Raw genomic sequence first — 21,075 nt, forward strand, 5'->3', positions numbered from 1 at the left:
TTATTAATTTTGAGCAATATGATAACATTGTATTGACATCAAAACAAAATAAAACGAAGTAAAACATACATGCGCAAACGCGTTAAAGAGTCTTAACTCTAAAACGTCAGGGCCTTAGCCCAATAATGTGAGCCTTAGCTCAAATCACTCACAACATCCATCCTACATACTGCGCAGCCTGACCATAAAACACCTAAACACAACTAAGGCAAAGCAAATGCCAAAACATAGTTGTTAAGGTCTCATGTTGGGGTCGCGCATAAAACTGTAATGGATATCTGAGTAACACATATTCACACGTAAAGGCTAAAAAACTCATAATTCCATAAACGCGCGATAACGTCGCGCAAAAGAGGAATAATGAAAGCGCCAAGACACGTGTCAACATAATCAAGATATGGCAAAATCACTTACAATATGACAAGGGTTAAGTATAATAAATTCCTTACAACCTTGTTCTTATTCCAACGTGCAAGCATATCTTATATAAAGAGATGAATGGGAATGCGCAAGATGCGAAGAAGGGAAAAACAAAATTTCATTCCAAAGCATTGAAATTTACAAGTATACAAGATGAGATACAAACTACAAAAAAAAAAAAAAAAAAAAAAAAAAAAAAAAAAAAAAACATGAAGGGCTTCTCAAGTCTCCACGTTGACATCAGCCTCTTCATCATCCTCATCATCGCCCTCAGCATCTGGCGCAGCCTGCTCCTCATCATCTCCAAACTGACCATAGTCAAGTTGTTCATCTTGAATAGAGTCTTCTGGCACAACAGTGTCAGGAGCGGATCCTTTGGCCACGCCAGAGCCGCTAGCAACGCCAGCATTCCCCGCGCCATCATCGCCGCCGCCAGCCCCCTCGCATTCGTCAAGTAACTTCTTTAGCGCGGAGATATCGGGCTGGTCAGCAAGCGCGGATATCTACAAATCATAAGCAAAAATATGAGTACAAAAGGACTTAGAAAATAAGTCAAGGTAATCTCATTAAGGTTAAAATACCTGCGCAAGGATGGGAATGGGAGTATTCATATACTTCTCCCCCATCGCGGCCATTTCCGCGCAGGCAGCGTCGCTCTGATAAGGGTACTCGGATGGGTTCTTCTTCAACATGCCATATTCGTAACCATCCGTGAACCCTTCAGCTCGGCCCACCAAACGCGCGGCAGCGTTGCAATCCATCACCAGGGCCTGAAACTCGCCTGAGTATTTCATCGCGTAAGCGCAACGAGTCATGCCCTGTGAGATCAGCCAGTGGCGATCCTGCGCGAGGCCAGCAACAGACGTCTCGAGGGCAGGAACCTGGGAGTTTAATAACTCAACAGTTTCCTTAGTCTTTTTTAGCTCCTCTTTTTCGGACGCTGCTGCCGCCAAGATTTCTTCTTTTTCCGCCCGCGCAGCATCAAGTGCTTCCTGGCTAGACGCTGCCGTCGCCAGGGCTTCATCTTTATCGGCCTGCGCGGCCGCCAGCTCCCTCTTCAGGCGCGCAACCTCACTCTCCAGTGATGATTTTTCAGTTATGGACTGGACAAGAGCTTGGTCACGCGCCTCCGCCTCAAGCTCCAACTCGCGCGCTCGGCGCGAGTATTTGGCCGCATCCGCCTCCGCCGCCTGCAGCTTCTCCCGCGCCGCCTGAAGCTCATGCCCGCGCTTCACGAAGGCGCTGTTGGCACTGGCTCGGTTCTCACTGAGCTCTGCTTGGAGCTTCTCAGCTCTTTCGCGAGCATCAGAAAGATGCCAAGCAGACACCTTAGCCTCTTGCTTGGCTTCCGCAAGAGCATCACGTACTTTTACGTAATCAGAGCGAAGCTCTTGGGAGGCAGCAAAGAAGGCCGACCCAGCAAACATATGGTCATTGAGCAGGTCGTCGCGAGCGCGGTCCTCCTAGAACCTCCTTTCGGATGGAGGCACAGCATGAGCCCAGAATTCCGCACACACCCCCATGGACTGAAAGGTGCTGTCTTCAGTTATATTCCATCTCGGGCGGTAAATGTGATCGGCTTCCTGCAAAAGCAAAGTAATTATCTAAGTTATCAAAACATTAAGATGGAAGTCCGCGCAGCGGAACAAAAAATAACCTATACCTGCGGGGATGAAGCAGAAAAGTCATCGCCAGCCCTACGAGAAGGCTCCGCCGCGAAACCTCGTGGCGCAGCAGGGCTGGCGCGGGCGCCCGCGGAGTCTTCAACTTCAAACTCCTCAACCTCCTCTGAAATAGGCCTCTTCTCCTGCGACCTAGAATCAAAATCGGTCTCGCGGGGAGGGCTGTGCGCAGGAGGAGGTGAGGGAGGTCTCGACGCCGCCAAGTCAGCGAGTAAGACGGCCTCCTGCTCCTTAGTAATGCCGATGAGGGGAGATTCATCGCTTGCAGGAGCAGGAGCAGAGCCAACGGCGCTGGGAACGGCGCCAGGAGTGCCGCCAGAAGCTTGTGCACCAGCTACGGCTTCTATGAAAAAATCAACAACAAGAAATGGTTCAGGACTTGATCTAAAAGAGTCAGAAAATAAGAGCGCAATACGTACCTTGGCGCAACTCCGTTCGCGCAGCAAACATCGCCATGAAGTCCATTCTACCCTTCTTTGAGGGTAAAACGGGGGACTTCGAAGAGACCTCCGGCGCAGCCTCGGCATCTTGTTGCGCTGTCGCCGGCTCTACAAACATTTGAGTAAGACAAGATTCATTAGTAATCCTATAAGGATCGCGCTCATAGAAACATAAAGGATAAGCAAAGTTTACCTGTCGCGGGCGTTTCCGCCGCGCGAATGGAAGAGGTAGCGGCACCATGCCTCAGGTGGACAGGAGGTCTGCCCACTTTTATAGGCAGGGAAGACAAGGAAACCTTGGTGGTAAACTCTTGGGTTTTCCCAAATCCCCCCGCCTGAGTAGGAGGGTCCTGAACAACAGGGGCAACATCTTTTTTCTGTTTCTTACTGGCCCCTGCGCCAGTTTTCCCCTTAGCTTTACGCTTTAGTTGGGGCGCCTCCTCCTCCTCCTCCTCTTCCGCGAGCTCCAGCTCGTAGTTTTCGAGCGCATCTACAATACATGCAACAGAAGTGTTAGCAAAATTTGGTATTATAAAGGAAAATGCATAAGTACAAAGGCTTACCAGGCGCATCGCTGTCGAAGACAAATCCCAGATCAACAGGGATGAACATGTCATCAAAGCGATCCGGGAAACCAACCTCCCCAGCGCCAAGCGCGACGGAGCCACCCTCCATGTGCTCATCATAGGCAGCATGGATATACTCCTTGGTGACTGCACAAAACAAGTCAAATGAGTTCAGCAAAAAGAATTATATTCGCGCAGAAGTAAAGCAATGAGATAAAACTTACATAACCCGTCGACTTGGATAACGGGCTCAAGCGCGCTGTCCGCCCACCTCTTGCTCATACCAACCCCCACCAGCGCCTCCTCACAAATGTTCTTGGCGGGGGATGGTTCAGCGGTCAGCTTATTAACCCAGGCGCCAGTTGGGTTCTTGAGGACACCCACATCCGCAGGCGCAGAAGAAATCGCGCGCATGGTCATGCGGATGGGGATCACACCAGCCCTTATGTAAAAGAACCTCTCAGACCAGTCATGAAGGCTCTTGAATGAAACAGTGGAGCACTTCACCTTCTGACTGCGAGGAATAAAAGAGAACCAACTGTCTTGGATCTTGGGCTTGTAAAAATACTGAAAGCGCCGAGGGGTGGGCTCCTCGCGCTGGGATTTGCACATGAACTCAAAGTGAGTCATGCGCACAAGTCCAAATGGATGGACTTGGGATATATGAATCCCATAGAACTGAAGCAGTGCACCCACAAACCTTGTCATCGGGAGACGAAGATTGCAGTGGGTGAAAAAATGGCTATATAGGGATATATAGCCGGTAGGCGGGTCCGCCGCCGTTTGCCCGGCCACAGGCAACATGCAGCCAAACAGGGTGGGAAAACCCTGAGAGGCGATAAGGCTGTCAAGATCAGCCTGCCTCAATTTGTAGGGGATTTCATTCCACCTCTTCACCGCCTTGGTCCTCCCTACCTCCTCCGATGAGCCCTCAGCAGCCTTCTTCCCCTTGCCGGTCTTCTTCAATGTAGACATTACTAACGATTTTCTACGGCAATGTATGGGGGTGATTGTGTTGTCTGAGCTATCAGACATACAACGGTGACAAAGAACAAATGATGCTTCTGAACAACAGATATTTGGGAAGCAGAACAAAGATAATCAGAAGACAAAGAAAGAAAAGAGCTATGAATATTAAACAAGAGGATGAAGGATAAAAAGACTCTAAGGGCTGGCTTTTATAGGCCCAGGAGTGAGAAATTTTGGTGCTGAACGGACTTCACGCGCCCCCACTCGCAGGTCTTGGCCAATGCGAGCGCGACACGTGTCCCTGACACTGTGTGAGGGGACATGAAAGGAAACTATACGGCTGCTGCCAGAGTTCACGCGCCACCACTCGCAGGAACGGACCAACACGAGCGCGACACGTGTCCCTGACAGCATGTGAGGGGACACGAAAGGCAACTGTAGCACCTCGAGCACACGAAAGGCCTGACACGTCTCCATCACTGGCCCACGTCAGCAACAACCAACCACGTCCAGGGACGATTCGTTTGCAACCAAGAGGATAGAATTTCGCGCAACGGTGAATAATAAGAAGAAAAAGACAAACACCTATTAAAAAGAGCAAACTATTTAGTCTAACATCTATCTTACCTCGCTCGCGCGAGAAAAGACACACATTAGACTGGGGGGACTTGAAGAGGTATGTACCCGCCTCAACACTGAGCAAGGCGGGACAACCCACAAGATATAGACAAGAAGCTTGAAATCAAGACATTATGAAGGCACAAAGCCAAAACCTACGCGCATGGCGCATATCACATATGCTCATGCATCACATGCTCAGGCATCATATGCCCAGGCACCACACATGCTCAGGCATCATATGCCCAGGCACCACACATGCTCAGGCATCATATGCCCAGGCACACATATGCTCGCGCATCACATATGCTCGCGCATCTCACATATGCGCGTGGCGCATCAGCGCGCGGCGCATATCACATCTGCGCATGAAACATCTGCGCGTGAGAATAAAAGAGAAGACCTCGCGCATCCTCAGGATTGGCGCATATCACACATGCACATAATCAACCTCGTCCTTATCCAAATCAGGATTAGGGCAACCTTGATTGTGCACGTCAGACAACCTTCCAGAAGGTATCTTTTTAAGGAATAAGAATATGCTGATGTGACAGCTGCCAAATGAAAGGTGGACAACTCAGCATGACACATGTGCTACCACGCGATTACAACCAATGAGAAAGCACCAGGTGTCCCAGAGGACACGTGGCGCAGAGCAATTGGAGGAGGCCAACAAGGCTGAGCCCAATCAGTGGAAACCCTAGCACTATAAATACAGCATCAACTCCACAAGGAGAGAGACAGATTCATTCACATTCAATCATATTCAATTACATTCAATCACAGACAGTTACAGTCAGTAACACAATCACATAGAGTATTCAGCTATCAAGCAATACTCTCCAGATTTCCTTACTCTCATATTATTATCTTCTCCACAAATACTTATTCTCACACCAGAGGGTTACCCCAAAGAGGACCCCTCTGTCCCTTTCTGAGGGGTAAGTTGACGGTGCTGTTCATTTTGTAGGTGGAAGAACCCAGATCCAAGAAAACCATCGGTGAAATAGTATAATCACACCCGAGGAAAGTAGATCGTCTACCAGTGAGTCGATCCACACTTCTTCATGTTGTCTTGCTGAAAATGAATTAATTTGTCCATGTAACCGTTGTTGTATGTCGTTGTTCTTTGTCATGATTCTGGTATGAACCGTAAGAATGAAATCCAATATTTCACAATCATTCTTGTTCCCATAGTATCTATTTTCTCTCATTCTTCTCAAAACAGGGTGATCATGAAAAGAATTCTAAAAGGGCTAAAATGATTGATTAAATATATTCAACAACGAGTGACTTAAATTCATAAGTTAAAGATTTTGGATTAATTTTTTTGAGGTGTGTAAAAAATTCTTAAAGGGCTAAAATGCATGGAAGTTTATTGCTTAATAATGGAGGGTGATGACAATATAAAATTCTTTCATAGCGCTATAACAACAAGCTTCAACAATGACCTTTTCATTGTTGTTTTGTAATAGATAAAGAGATAATTATAGAATAAGTTTGATTGTTATCTTGTATATTGTTAGTTTGATTCTATCCCGAAATAAAGGGATTTGATTGTCTATATATTGTAAATGAATTATTGAATGAATCAAGAGAGGATTTACATCTTTCATGGTATCAAGCCATCCCTCCTCCCACCCTAAACCCTAGCCGATCTCCGGCCTGTCTGCTCCCTCTCCTTCGATCACCTACAAACTCCCCCCCCTATCTACCATCAATCGTTATCATGGACAAGATCCATCCAGTCATAACCGTGACCAACATCAAAAACTTCGTCCCCAAGATCCATACAACACCTGGTCCGAACTCTTTCGGATCCATTGTACGGCCTATCTGGTCGAGGACCACCTAGCCCCACGTTTAACCGCTGCGTCCTCAACCTCTTTGGATAAGGACAAACAGGAGGCTGCGGAAAAACCGACGGAACCGGATCAATGGAGAAGAATTGATGCCATTGTTTTACAACGGATTTACGGGACGATCTCACCAGACCTCACCCAAACCATCATGAAAAAGAACTCAACAGCCCATGACGCATGGGTTGCCCTTGAGAACCTTTTTCAAGACAACAAAAGCTCTCGGGCTCTCCATCTCCAATCCAAACTTACCAACACACGTTTGGAATCTTTCAAAGATATGGCCTCTTACTGCCAGGAGGTTAAGGTACTCGCCGACCGCCTCGCCAATGTCGACGTCCCTCTCTCTCATACTCAATTGGTGTTAAAACTTCTTGGGTGGTTAACAGAACAATACCAAACCATAGCAGCCATCATCCGGAACACGGAGCCACTCCCGGATTTCAACACGGTTCGCTCGAAACTTTTTCAAGAGGAGACGGAACGGGAAGCCATTGCTCTTCAGTCCGCAAACCAAACTGGCCAAGCCCTTGCGGCATCTTCCAAAACGGACCCCATTCCTACTGATTCATCATCTGCTGGCAGTACAAATTACAACACCGAACGCGGACGTGGCCGAGCTCGTGGACGAGGTCGCGGTCGCGGCCGCAGTTACTCTGGTAGAGGTCGTGGACAACAGGGTCTGCCACAACCTGGTTCCTTTACTCCTTGGGCCCCGTTTCTGGGTTATTGGCCCAATGCCACTCAAGCCCAAACAAATTGGCAGAATTGGGCGGCCAACCCCCCTGCCCTTACCCAACCTCATCTAAGCAAGCTTCACAAAACGCGGGACAGGGGATTCTCGGTCCGAGGCCGGCTCAAGCGTACCCAATGGGTTACACACCTACAGACATTGACCAGGCTCTTTACACAATATCACTCCACCCTCCGAAACAGCCTTGGTTTATGGACACCGGCGCTTCAAATCATATGACAAACAACCCAGGTAACTTCTCGTCTTTTTCTAATACGGGTATCTTACGAAACATAATTGTAGGTGACGGTAATACTATTCCGGTAACTGGACATGGCAACCAAACCTTACCACCACCCTATCCGCCACTAAAACTAAATAACGTTTTGCTCGCTTCCCACATAATTAAAAACTTATTGTCCATTCGTCGCCTTACAACCGACAACCAAGTTTCAATTAAATTTGACCCTTATGGTTTTCTTGTGAAGGATCTCAAGACCAAGGCGCGTATCCTCCGCAGCAATAGCACCGGGGACCTCTATCCTCTCACGCCACTAAGATTCGCTCGCCATCTTCGTTTGCTGCAATCTCACAAGACGTGTGGCATCAACGATTGGGTCATCCGGGTCCTGAGTCATTAAAGTCACTTAGAAATTCTAATTTTATTTCTTGTCATACATCAAACGTTAAACTTTGTCAATCGTGTGTTTTTGGTAAACGTGTTAGACTTCCTTTTACTAATTCTAGTACTTCTACTTATATGCCTTTTGATTTATTGCATAGTGACTTGTGGACATCTCCAATTATCAGTACAGGTGGTCATAGATATTATATCTTATTTCTTGATGATTTCACCAACTTCTTATGGACCTTCCCAATTTCTCATAAATCTCAAGTTCTTGGTACTTTTAAACAACTTTATCAGTTAATTCACACCCAATTTGAACGAACAATAAAACAGATACAATGCGATAACGGAAAGGAATACTCTAATAATTCCTTTCAAGCATTTTGCCAACAACACGGAATGCTCTTTCATTTTTCATGTTCCTACACCTCCTCACAAAATGGGAAAGCAGATCGAAAAATTCGCTCCATTAACAACATAATTCGTGTCCTTCTCGCTCAGGCTAACCTACCCAACAACCTTTGGCATCACGCGCTAGAGGTTGCCACATACTTACTTAATATTCTTCCCTCAAAAACAATCCAAAACAAAACCCCCACTCAACTTCTATATAATCGAACCCCGGCATATGAACATCTCAGAGTGTTCGGATGTTTGTGTTACCCATTACTTCCCCATACTACCATTCATAAACTACAATACCGATCCAAACCGTGTGTTTTCCTCGGGTATCCTACTCAACATCGTGGGTACAAGTGCCTCGATCTCTCTACTAGTACAATAATCCTTAGCCGACATGTCATATTTGACGAATCCATTTTCCATTCCGCACCATTAATGAACCTAAACTTCAAACCTACACATTCCTTACCGACCCCATTCACCCCTCACATTGGTCTCACGTAGACCATCAACCCCATTCCCCACCCACAACCAACCCAACCCCAGCCCCTTCACATATTGTAACCCCTCAATTGTCTACTTCAGGTCATCAGCCCAATCCTATAACCTACTCGAGAAGACCCAAACCCCCCTCGGCTCCTTCTCAACCCCCAACTCAGCCCACTCCCACTTCTCAACCGCAAAACATACCGCCCCCACCCCCTCCTAGGGCCAGACCACTTCAGTCCGCACCATCAGAACCCGCTCGATGGACGGCATATCCAAACCGATGCAGCCTTTAAACCTCAACACTACCTCCTTCGTCCCTATTCCCCGCAATCCTACTCTTGCCTTGTCCATACCGGAATGGCGCCATGCAATGACTGTTGAATATGATGCACTTATTAAGAACCAAACGTGGGAATTGGTTCTGCGTAGACCAGATATGAACATAATCTGGAGCATGTGGCTATTCCGTCATAAGTTCAAATCGGACGGATCACTTGAACGGTACAAAGCGCGACTAGTTTGTGACGGTAGAAACCAGCAAATTGGAGTCGACTGTGGTGAAACTTTCAGTCCGGTGTTAAAATCGGTGACTATACGCACGGTCTTGTCATTGGCATTAACTCATTCGTGGTCTATACATCAACTTGATGTCACGAATGCATTTTTACATGGTCAATTGAATGAAATGGTTTATATGCATCAGCCGATGGGGTTCCGCAACCGCAAGTATCCGGATTACGTTTGTCGACTAAAGAAATCACTATACGGTTTGAAACAGGCACCACGGGCGTGGTACCAACGGTTTACGGATTTCGTCACAACTATGGATTTTGTTCAAAGCAAGTGTGATAAATCACCGTTTGTTTTTCACCGGGGCGGTGACACGGCATATCTTCGTATCTATGTCGATGATATTATCCTCACCACATCCTCGGACACTCTCTGAATCAATCTTATGGCTACATTGGCAGTTGAGTTTGCAATGAAAGACCTTGGCCCTCTTAGCTTCTTCTTGGGCATTTCTGTTAAACGAACCGGAAATCACTTATTCTTGTCTCAACAAAATTACGTGGGTGACATACTGGAACGCGCGGGCATGAGCACGTGCAAATCAGTTCCAACTCCGGTCGACACGAAACCAAAACTCAGCAACAACGACGGTGATGATTTTCATGACTCCACTCTTTACTGCAGCTTGGCAGGTGCTCTTCAGTATCTCACATTTACCCGGCCAGATATTTCGTACGCGGTTCAGCAACTATGCATCCACATGCATGCTCCAAAACTTTCTCATTGGAATGCCCTACTCCGGGTGTTAAGGTATCTTCGAGAAACCGACTCCTACGGCCTCACTCTCGGACCATCTCGAGAAACGGCATTGAGGGCTTACACCGATGCTGACTGGGCAAGCTGCCCCGACACTCGTCGATCGACATCTGGTTATTGTGTTTACTTTGGGGAAAACTTACTATCATGGTCTTCTAAAAGACAATCAACGGTCTCGCGTTCTAGTGCATAAGCGGAATACAGAGGAGTTGCTAATGTTGTAGCAGAAATTTGCTGGCTACGTAACCTATTACTCGAGCTACACAGACCGCTTTCGATGGCTACACTGGTTTATTGCGACAACATTAGCGCAATATACTTGTCGGGTAATCCAGTTCAACACCAACGAACCAAGCACATTGAACTTGACATACACTTTGTCCGCGAGCAAGTCCGCAAGGGTAACGTCCGAATAGTTCATGTTCCCACTCGCTTCCAGATAGCAGACATCTTCACAAAAGGTCTCCCGAAAGTATTGTTCGATGATTTCAGGTCCAGTCTAAACATTCGGCCTCCTCCGGCTTCGACTGCGGGGGTGTAATAGATAAAGAGATAATTATAGAATAAGTTTGATTGTTATCTTGTATATTGTTAGTTTGATTCTATCCCGAAATAAAGGGATTGTCTATATATTGTAAACAAATTATTGAATGAATCAAGAGAGGATTTACATCTTTCATTTTCAAGCCTTGTAATATTCATAAAAATATCACATTTAGAAGTCATGTTGGAAGCTTGTTAATATGGTCTTATGATTTACCTTTAGATGTCTTTAATAAAGAGAATACAATGAGTTTTATAACTGTTCATCATTAGTAATATAAAACTCTAATAAACTAATAAACACTGATAAAATAAAATTAAATAACTCTCATAAACACCAATCATGATACCTCTCTCAATTATCCATCACTCAAAGACATCATTACGAGAATCATTATGATTTCATCACTCCCATTGAAGAACGTGTTTCCCACAAGCCACTAACTTACATGTATTTATGTTGATTGGATAAATGATTAGGTTTCTTTGATTTTGACCCGTGTTTATGATATAACCAATTGAGGTGTGTAAGTATGTTGATTACATCATTTAATCATAAGATTTATTTCGGTTCTTTGACAATGGTCTCCCGTTACAAGCCATCTCTTTTGCTATTATTGAATAGCTTCATTTGCAAAAACACATGAAAGTTTATTACTTAATGGTCGTCTTTAAACCCATGAATTGCACCTAGTTTGAGTGCTAATCAGTTACCACTATTGGAGAGGCACAAAAAACGACTTTGTGCGAGAGCTAATATGTGACATAATTATTCTTCTTTATTTTATTCGGATTTCACAAAGATTGTTTGGTTAGATTGAACTAGTACCATTTCGGTGTTTGTCCTTTTTAACTGCACACATTATCAATAACATGTCTTTAGTTTCATTTTTTCTCAAATTAACATATCAATTTCTCTAATGTGTATACACAAGACAATACTGATAATATAACAAATGAACATGGTAAAAGTTATGACTCTCTAATAAAAAAGATTATTTAATATTTGTTACAGTAATATTTTAATAATAATATGTTTTGATCTTGGGAATAATAAAAATAGGGTAAAGTTAAAATACAAAGGACAACAAAAATGAGAAGGGTGAGAAGGAATCCAGTCTATTGATCTTAGATTTGAATGGCTGAGATTAATTTAATAAATAAAAATTGATAAAAAGGGCATTAAGGTAATAACCCATATTTGTTGACTTTCTCTCTCCACATGCAAGGCACATGCCAACCCCCCATCATTTTAAAACGTCCATAACTTTTTCATACGACATTATTTTTTTTAAAAAAAATTCACCATAATAATAAGGTGGTGTTTGTTTTTCCTCAAAAGCTCTTCCAAACCACTTCTGTCTGCGCCGCGCAGACCAAGCGCAGACGTTATGAATATTCATATTGGGCTTGCTTAGTTTAATTGTTGTTGTTACATAATAATATGGCACGGGCATCTTGCCGTATATTCTTTCTTTAATTTTGGGCAGGTGAGTGAGTGACGTCATCACCTGGTCGTTTTCATTTGATTTGTAACCTAACTTTTTTCTTTTCTTTTCTTCCTGAAAACATCCGTCCGCCAGCCAGCCAGCCAGCCATTGATCTTCTTCTGGATTTGACGATCAATCAGTAAGTAGTTGTTTCTGCTTGCTTCTTTCGTCTAGTAGAATGTATGTATGCGTATGATCCATCTATATCTATATCTATATCTATCTCTCAGTTATTGAATGCTTGCTTTCTAGGTCACATTTAACTCAACTCTATCTCTAGGACTGACTGACTGACTTTACACCACTCATTATAATTAATCTTCATCTTCTTATACATAATAGTTAATTCATTCATTACTACTACTACTACTACTACTTTGATTGTTGATTACATTAGCTTCAGTAATCCATGCCTCTAGTACGCACTCACTGGATCATCATCATCATTATTATTATTATTATTATTATTATTTGATGCATCTAATACTGGACAAGATGTAGTTAGAGATCCACACAAGCATACCTATTATTATTATTATTATAATATATGCATTTTTTTATTAAGTTATATTGAGATTTTAGACATGATAAAGGTTTTTCAGTTTTAGTTGTCAAGAGTTTTTAGGGTTAGTTTGATAGGCATTGAGGTAGTATTGACTATTGAATGAATGCGTATCTCTCTACTTAAAACTCAAATCTGTTTAACTTGTGCTATTCAAACTTTAGTTTTAATTATCGCATGTATGTTTACATCATTCAGCTCACCCCATGTATGCGTGTCTATCTAATTCAGTCAACATAAATCAATTTCATTCAATGATAATGTGATATTATTAAATTACAAATATAAGATTAGCAATTTCATGGATGACACTTGATTCTTTCTTTACCCATGCATACAGATCCATATGTGTAGTATGTTCTGTCATTTTTTATTTAAAGTAGTACTTGTGTATGATTTATCTCATGTTTGCTGAAATCATTTCATTCAACAGATATTCAGGGCACCCGTATGAGAACTGTTTTTACCTACTTAATCTTAATATATAGTTAGACGGTGAATAAGGGAGACGGTAATGGACATTTCATATCATTTTCAAAGTCATGGCGGTGAAGTTACTAGTTCTAGAGCGTTAAGACAGCTGACTGTGCGCTCAAGGTTTGATTATAAAGTATTTAGCTGCAATACAAGACCTGTTTTCAAAGTTGGGCCTAGGAAGAAGTTGACGAAATTGATTGCGTCTAGTTGCAGTGTTGCTAATTCAAGTAAATTGTTTGCTTATGAATTCAAAAATTGTTTCTGGAGTTATAACAAACCGAAATGCACTGTTTGTTCACTTAAGGCATCAAGAGGAGTGAAAGTAACTTGTCAGGGAAACGATTCAGTTGCTTATATTGATGGAATTGAAAACGATGTTGAGTTTATCAAGAGTGTTAGTGGAGATAACTCGTCAGGGGAAACCGATTTTGGTCCAGAAAAGATGAATAGTTCAAATAATGGGAATGAAGAAGATGACTTAGAGAACCCAAGTGTAGATGAATTGAAAAAGAATCTGCAAAAAGCACTCAAGGAATTAGAAATTGCTCAACTTAATAGTACCATGTTTGAAGAGAAAGCTCAAAGAATATCAGAATCAGCAATAGCGTTAAAAGATGAAGCTTCAGTTGCTCAAGATAAGATCAATTCAGTTTTGCTTTCTATAGAAAATGTTGAGAATGAGGAGATTGCTGCTAAAGAAGCTATTCAGAGAGCCACAATGGCTCTTTCTTTATCTGAAGCTAGGCTTAAAGTAGCTCTTGATTCATTAGAAGCTGCAAAAGGTAGTGAAGAAGAAAAGGCGGATCCAATGGGAGAACTAGAGAAAACTATCAGTATTGCTCAGGAAGATGTAAGGGAGTGTGGTTTGACATTAGAAAATTGTCAGATTGCATTGACTCAACTGCAGAACAAGAAAGAAGATTTGCAAAGAGAAGTGGATATACTTAAAAATCTTGCAGATAAAGCGCATGTGGATGCTTTGAAAGCCGAGGAAGATGTGGCAAATATAATGCTTTTAGCAGAGGAAGCTGTTGCTTTCGAACTCGAGGCTACCAAACGTGTCAATGATGCTGAGATCGCATTGCAGAAAGCTGAAAAAATGCTTTCCGTTTCCCATGTGGATGATTCTGAAGGGTTAGCTGATGAGTCAATTAGTGAGGATAAGAGCATTCAAGAAAATTCAGTTGAGGAGAACGGCATGGAGGGTTCTTTTATCATTGAGGATGTACCAGGTAGCCAAATGTTTGAAGAGTCAAGATTTTCTGATGATAGTGATCAAGAGAACGGAATACCATCGAAAGAGACTGAAATTGACGCAGAAAAAGCGAAAAATCAAACAAAAAAACCAGAAACGCAGAAGGATTTGACCAAAGACAGCTCACCAATAAATTCACCTAAGACATTATTAAAAAGGTCTTCCCGTTTCTTTTCAGCATCATTTTTCTCTTCTGCAGAGGATGATACCGAGTTCACCCCGACTTCATTTTTCCAGTGGCTAATTGATTCCACAAGAATGCAAATGCCTAAGCTGGTGCTTGGTACTTTCCTTGTTGGTGCAGGGTATGTGCTTTTTGTTTCTTGGTTCATTATCAGAAGGAAAAAACATCTGAAAAAAATTTGATGCTTAGTGGTTTTATTTATTTATTATTGTTTTTTTTGAAATATATGGTTCTAAAGTTGTTTTCCTCTTTTTGCATGATGCTTATATACACGCCAGTTTTGCTTTTTATGCTAAACGAGAACAGCATATCCAGCAACTATTTCGACAACCTGATATTATCACCACCAGCATTGATGAAGTGTCATCAAATGCTAAACCGTTAGTTAAACAAATAAGGAAATTACCAAAGAGAATTAAGAAGCTAATTGAGATGCTTCCTCAGCAAGAGGTTTGCTCTTCCTCTTCCTCAGCAAGCTAATTGAGATGCTTTATCATCTGCAGTATGTTTCAAGTTCTGCAGTGAATGCTATTTATTGACTGCGTGTTCTATGTATCCAGATAAATGAAGAAGAAGCTTCCCTATTGGACATTGTATGGTTATTACTTGCAAGTGTTATCTTTGTGCCTATATTCCAGAAACTTCCTGGAGGTACTAAAATTCTGATGTTTGCAACTAGTTTTGGGCAGGCGTTGTTCTTGATGTATCTATCTGATATTATTTTTCACTCGTTTCTTTCTATATGTTTTGCCATTGGAAGTATATGTAAAAACGTACCAATCAATAGACCATGTCCCAAACTTGTGAACTTATATATTGAGTGTAGAATTTATAAAGGTTATATCATCATCTAATGGTTTGCTTTTGATGCAATTGTGTGTTTAGGTAGTCCTGTTCTTGGGTATCTGACAGCTGGCATCTTGATTGGACCATACGGACTTTCAATTATACGTAATGTACACGCTACAAAAGCAATAGCTGAATTTGGAGTTGTTTTCTTACTTTTTAATATTGGCCTTGAGGTTAGTATACATTATACGCCTACTTCAAGTTTATCTTTAGTCCTTGCATCTGTATTTGAAGAAACTATACAATCTGTGCAGCTTTCTGTTGAAAGGCTGAGTTCCATGAAGAAATATGTTTTTGGATTAGGTTCTGTTCAGGTAATTGCAAACTTATTGTTTTGTAGTTGATTATGAACAGTCCCACTTATACATAGTATCTATGTCATTGTTGACACAGGTCTTGACGACAGCTGCTGTGGTTGGATTGGTTGCCCACTTTGTCTGTGGACAGCTAGGACCTGCTGCAATTGTCATTGGTAATGGGCTTGCATTATCTTCAACTGCTGTTGTCCTCCAGGTAATAACCAGCAGTGTAAATAATTCTATGTCTTTTACCCACTGGTTAACAGTTAAATTCATATGAATCTTTCTACTTGTGTAGGTATTGCAGGAGCGAGGGGAAAGCACGTCACGTCATGGACGAGCTACATTTTCTGTTTTACTTTTTCAGGTGTCTAACTGTAAACATTTCTTTATGTTTCATTTATCACCTAATTTAATTAAACAATCGTGCTGCCGTGCAACCTTGATTTGTACGTTAGTATCATTTCTAATTCACTGCTTATTTGTCTTTTTTTTTTTCTTCAGGATTTAGCAGTTGTTGTTTTGCTGATTCTTATACCTCTTATTTCACCAAATTCATCAAAAGGAGGGGTAAATATTTTTAATGACACGCCATTCATATGATCAGTCTCTCCATAAATCTCCCTATGTTTTATTACCTTGAGCCATGTTTGTTTTAACATAGAAGTTGGTTGGTAACACGATGACATTTTTTTATTTCAGATTGGATTCCAAGCAATTGCTGAAGCTCTTGGATTGGCTGCTGTGAAAGCAGTTGTTGCTATTAGTGCTATCATTGCTGGAGGACGTTTAGTAAGCTCCTTGCATATTTGAAAGTTTTAACTGACTAGGATAATTTGAAAAATATAGGGTCAAACTTGCGCTTGGTAGAAGGTTTTGATACATTTTTTTGGGTAGTTAAGCTTATTTTTTTTCTTGCTACTTGCAGTTGCTTCGTCCAATTTATAAACAAATTGCAGAGATGCAAAATGCAGAGATATTCTCGGCAAATACTCTCTTGGTTATCTTGGGAACAAGTCTCCTTACTGCTAGGGTAAATAGATTATGCTATTTTTAATTATATGAAAATCTCTTTTGCCATTAATATTTCATTTTTTTTTTGGTTCATGATAAATGAAACAGGCTGGTCTTTCCATGGCACTAGGAGCATTTTTGGCTGGTTTGCTACTTGCAGAAACCGAATTCTCATTGCAGGTTGAATCAGATATTGCTCCTTATCGTGGCCTTTTATTAGGCCTATTTTTTATGACAGTAAGGTTTCTAACCTTTGACAAATAAATGCCTGGTTTAGGGTCTTAGGCCTTTTGTAGATAACAATTAGGCAATAACATTAACTATTTTTTCAGGTTGGAATGTCGATTGATCCAAAACTTCTTGTTTCAAATTTTCCTGTTATTATGGGGTCATTGGGGCTTCTGATTGCTGGGAAGACCGTACTTGTGGCTTTAGTTGGTAGGCTATTTGGTATCTCACTGATATCTGCAATTAGAGTTGGTCTTCTGCTTGCACCTGGTGGAGAATTTGCATTTGTGGCGTTTGGTGAAGCGGTCAATCAGGTTAGCATCAGTTGCTAATTTGGCCAATAAATCAATGCTAATTTTTTTGTTATAACTTTGCATTCATGCTGTGTTCAGGGTATTATGACTTCTCAGTTGTCTTCTTTGCTGTTTCTTGTGGTTGGTATTTCAATGGCTATCACACCATGGTTAGCTGCTGGAGGCCAGTTAATAGCATCTCGTTTTGAACAACAAGATGTTCGTAGCTTATTACCTGTAGAGAGTGAGGTATGCCTCAAGTAATTAAACCAAAAGAATACATGTCTGATGTCTCAAGTATATTCTGCTGCCATGATTTGATTTTGAGACTTATATGGAAAAATCAGCTAATTCTTTGTACTCTGTTTCGCCCTATTTTTCAGACTGATGATTTGCAAGATCATATCATTATATGTGGTTTTGGACGTGTTGGCCAGGTACATCACAATTTTTAATTGTGTTTGTTATTGTTCATAAGATGGACATGATCATTGTCATTTTATTGTTAGCTAGTGTAGTGGTTTTACTTTATTATTTATAAACTTTCCAATTCTTTCAGATCATTGCACAGCTTCTTTCTGAAAGACTAATTCCATTTGTTGCTCTTGATGTGAGAAGGTATGAAGTTTTGATAAATTTAGTAGTATATTATTTTTGTTACTATTACTTCTTGCATCAAAAGACAATAACATTCATCTTATGGATCAACATTTAATTATAAAAGGGATATTGTTCTCTTTTGATGAGTAATTCAATGTTTTACCTTATTCAAAGTATATATAATCTATTGACATTATTAATTAATAATATCAGTGATCGAGTAGCAGTTGGACGTGCACTTGACCTTCCTGTATATTTTGGGGATGCTGGTAGTCGAGAGGTGAAGCTAATTCTCGTCACATCTGAAAACCACATAATGTTGAATCAATCCAATCATTGATGTTTAATTTTTGCTCTTGAACCTCCAGGTATTGCATAAGATTGGTGCAGAAAGAGCTTGTGCTGCAGCAATCACTTTAGACACACCTGGTGCAAATTATAGAACAGTTTGGGCTCTCAGCAAGTATTTCCCAAATGTAAAGACTTTTGTACGTGCTCATGATGTTGATCATGGACTCAATCTGGAGAAGGCTGGTGCAACAGCGGTATATTTCTGTTACCATCTTCTATTCATGTTCTTATATTATATGCGAAATTGCCAAATTGGTAGCATACATATAAGTTGCTTTCTATAACAATCTCACATTGTATTGACCTTGAGAACAAATGATGCAGGTTGTGCCCGAGACATTGGAACCAAGTTTGCAGTTAGCGTCCGCTGTTCTTGCCCAAGTAAGTAATATAGTATCTCATATTCAGTTTATTACAGCTGAAATAAACTGATTAAGTGTTTGTTTTTGTGATGAAAATTCTTTTAAAAATTACCAGCTGGAAAAGTACTAGTAAGTTAGTGAAAATGTTTTATTACTACACTTTGCAGTAAATCTTTTTGTTTCGATGTTTTATCCAACGGGTCAAAAGTAGTCCACCGCTTTTTTAACGCATACAACCTTCTAAATTGTTCTATCAAAAACCAGATTGTTATTATAATAATATAGATTACTGTTGTCATGTTAATCAACTGCTAACTTACGAAAAGGTTTTAAAAATGATTTACGGTTTTCACCTGTAGACACAATCCACCCATTGTGCCACATATAATCTTTACATGCTCACTTTATTTAATAGCCGATGGCTTATTGCAAATAAGTGTTCATGACTTTTTTTTTCTTTCTTTTTTAATAGGCTAAACTACCGATGTCGGAGATAGCAGCTGCAATCAACGAGTTTAGATCCCGTCACCTTTCAGAACTAACTGAGGTATACACTTCGCAATTTGATTTTACATCTTGAAATATTTTTATAACTGAATAATCTTTCTTTATAACATCTTAAACCGGCACATAAATGTTGAATTTTGCAGTTGTGTGAAACTAGCGGAAGCTCTCTAGGCTACGGGTTTTCTCGCATTGTAGTCAAACCTAAAAGTCAACCTTCAGATTCTACCGATGACAACCAAGTTAGTGAAGGGACACTTGCATCATAAAAGATGCTCAAAAATAATAAAATAAATAAAAATGTGAAAAAACTAGAAATTCCTGGAGGGTGTATGGTAATTTATGACCCTCATACGAACTGTACAGACAAAGATTTTGGGTTGCATGTGTAACTGATGCAGCTTTCTGTTTTGACCTTTTGAGTACATCGACCCAGATTTTTAGGGTTGACTGACTCTGCTTTCGTTTTGATCTTTGAACGCATATTCAGTTTAACAAACCTTTTGCGGGACCAATGTTTCTGAAAAAGGAAGCCGCTGTTGGAAATGGTTTAAAATCTGCATTACATAAGTAGTGTTGATTTATTCTTTTAAAGAAATGCAATTTGGATAACATTTTACATTAACCATGATTATCGAATTTCAACCCGTGGTTGATTTAAAAGACATGTCAATACACCTTCATACAAACCCAATACTTTACTTTAGTTACTTAAAAATGAGCTTCTAAGAAGCTCATATCATTCTGCCCTGTGAAAAAATTGAATTTAAATAATCCCAACTATTCGTTATTGACACATAACAACTTAAACTAATAAGTTGGCTGCTGACGGTCTGTCTTTTAACATATTTACTTCCGATGATCTTCGACTATCTATATACTAATGTCGTTAGTCACCGGTCGTGGGAAAAAACGTTATTGGATGTGTCGTAGGTTCAACTTCGTTAATTTCCCTATTTAATTGGTTGTGTTGTAATTTGGTACAAACATAAATGACAATTTCAGTAATTATGTATTTATTTATTAACGTTAGTCTTAAAAAAAAGTTGACATTTTAATAGTTGTTTTTCCTTTGCCGACTATGTGTTTACTTGAATAGTCTTACCATTATTTATTATGTTTATGAATCAAAAATCATGCCGTTTCCATCGACACACTACCAATCTACCATTATTTATTTTGTTTGTGTTTATGTTTTAACTCCAAGTCAACTCCAGGAACCATTCAATATTTCAATCATTCTTGATTATTATTATTTATTTGTTTTAACCAATTAAATAATTCCAAGAAATTAAATTCAACTTTAATGGCATGCACGATGCTATAAAAAACACTTCAAATTAAATATAACTAATGTAATCTTGTACATGTTTTGATCAACTATATTTTTTTAGCAAAAAAATGTGTATTCAAATAATAGAATATATAGAATAAAGTTAAATTGACCAGTACTTAAAATCTATGTGAGAAAAAAGGAGCAATATTCAATCATTCTTATATTTGTCTTTTATCAAAAAAATGTTGAATATTTCTCATTTCTTTTTCTTCCTGAATATATCATCATCATCGTACCCAGTATATCCCACCAATAGCAAAGCTATGGTAGGGTCTGAGGAGGGTAAGATGTAGACAACCTTACCCCATAGGGATAGAGAGGCTGCTTCCGGTGAGACCTCCGGCTCGATAGTAGTTTTGCATCAAGCCTTGGACATAAGACACATAACACTCAATCATCGGGACACCGGCTGATTGGTGCATGTACCGTTGTCTTTCGGCTATCAACGCCACCACATGATGCCTGATTAACCTTCCGCCACTTTTAACGTTATTTTCACGAGATTAGTAAAATAACGTCAAAATTAGTGCAATTTTACTTTTGCCCACCCAAGGGTTCACACATATATACATTATATGTGCGCACCGCAAGCAGGG

The 21,075-nt window shown here is 40.8% G+C and overlaps 1 protein-coding gene across 1 annotated transcript; it reads left to right on the forward strand.

The window, feature by feature from the left end:
- Positions 1–12,221: 12,221 nt before the first annotated feature.
- LOC143595118 (K(+) efflux antiporter 2, chloroplastic-like) lies at positions 12,222–19,791 on the forward strand. The gene is made up of 21 exons (XM_077074238.1): positions 12,222–12,308; positions 13,161–14,764; positions 14,922–15,093; positions 15,204–15,294; positions 15,529–15,665; positions 15,747–15,806; positions 15,886–16,005; positions 16,090–16,158; positions 16,296–16,361; positions 16,494–16,583; positions 16,720–16,824; positions 16,914–17,042; positions 17,138–17,347; positions 17,426–17,575; positions 17,710–17,763; positions 17,886–17,944; positions 18,140–18,206; positions 18,295–18,471; positions 18,602–18,658; positions 19,112–19,186; positions 19,290–19,791. The coding sequence occupies exons 2-21, from the start codon at positions 13,242–13,244 to the stop codon at positions 19,410–19,412; spliced, it is 3,534 nt and encodes a 1,177-aa protein (XP_076930353.1). The 5' UTR covers positions 12,222–12,308; positions 13,161–13,241; the 3' UTR covers positions 19,413–19,791.
- Positions 19,792–21,075: the final 1,284 nt, after the last annotated feature.

The sequence above is a fragment of the Bidens hawaiensis genome, unplaced genomic scaffold, assembly GCF_021521415.1.
Source record: "Bidens hawaiensis isolate Kalapana, Puna unplaced genomic scaffold, B.hawaiensis_p1.1 tig00044669_1, whole genome shotgun sequence".
NCBI classification, from domain to species: domain Eukaryota; kingdom Viridiplantae; phylum Streptophyta; class Magnoliopsida; order Asterales; family Asteraceae; genus Bidens; species Bidens hawaiensis.

Coding starts and splice junctions, on each gene's coding strand:
- LOC143595118 (XM_077074238.1), top strand. CDS start 13,242: ATGGACATTTCATATCATTTTCAAAGTCATGGCGGTGAAGTTACTAGT. Junction 15,295..15,528: donor ATTCCAGAAACTTCCTGGAG/GTACTAAAATTC, acceptor TTGTGTGTTTAG/GTAGTCCTGTTCTTGGGTAT. Junction 17,348..17,425: donor TTGGTGAAGCGGTCAATCAG/GTTAGCATCAGT, acceptor TGCTGTGTTCAG/GGTATTATGACTTCTCAGTT.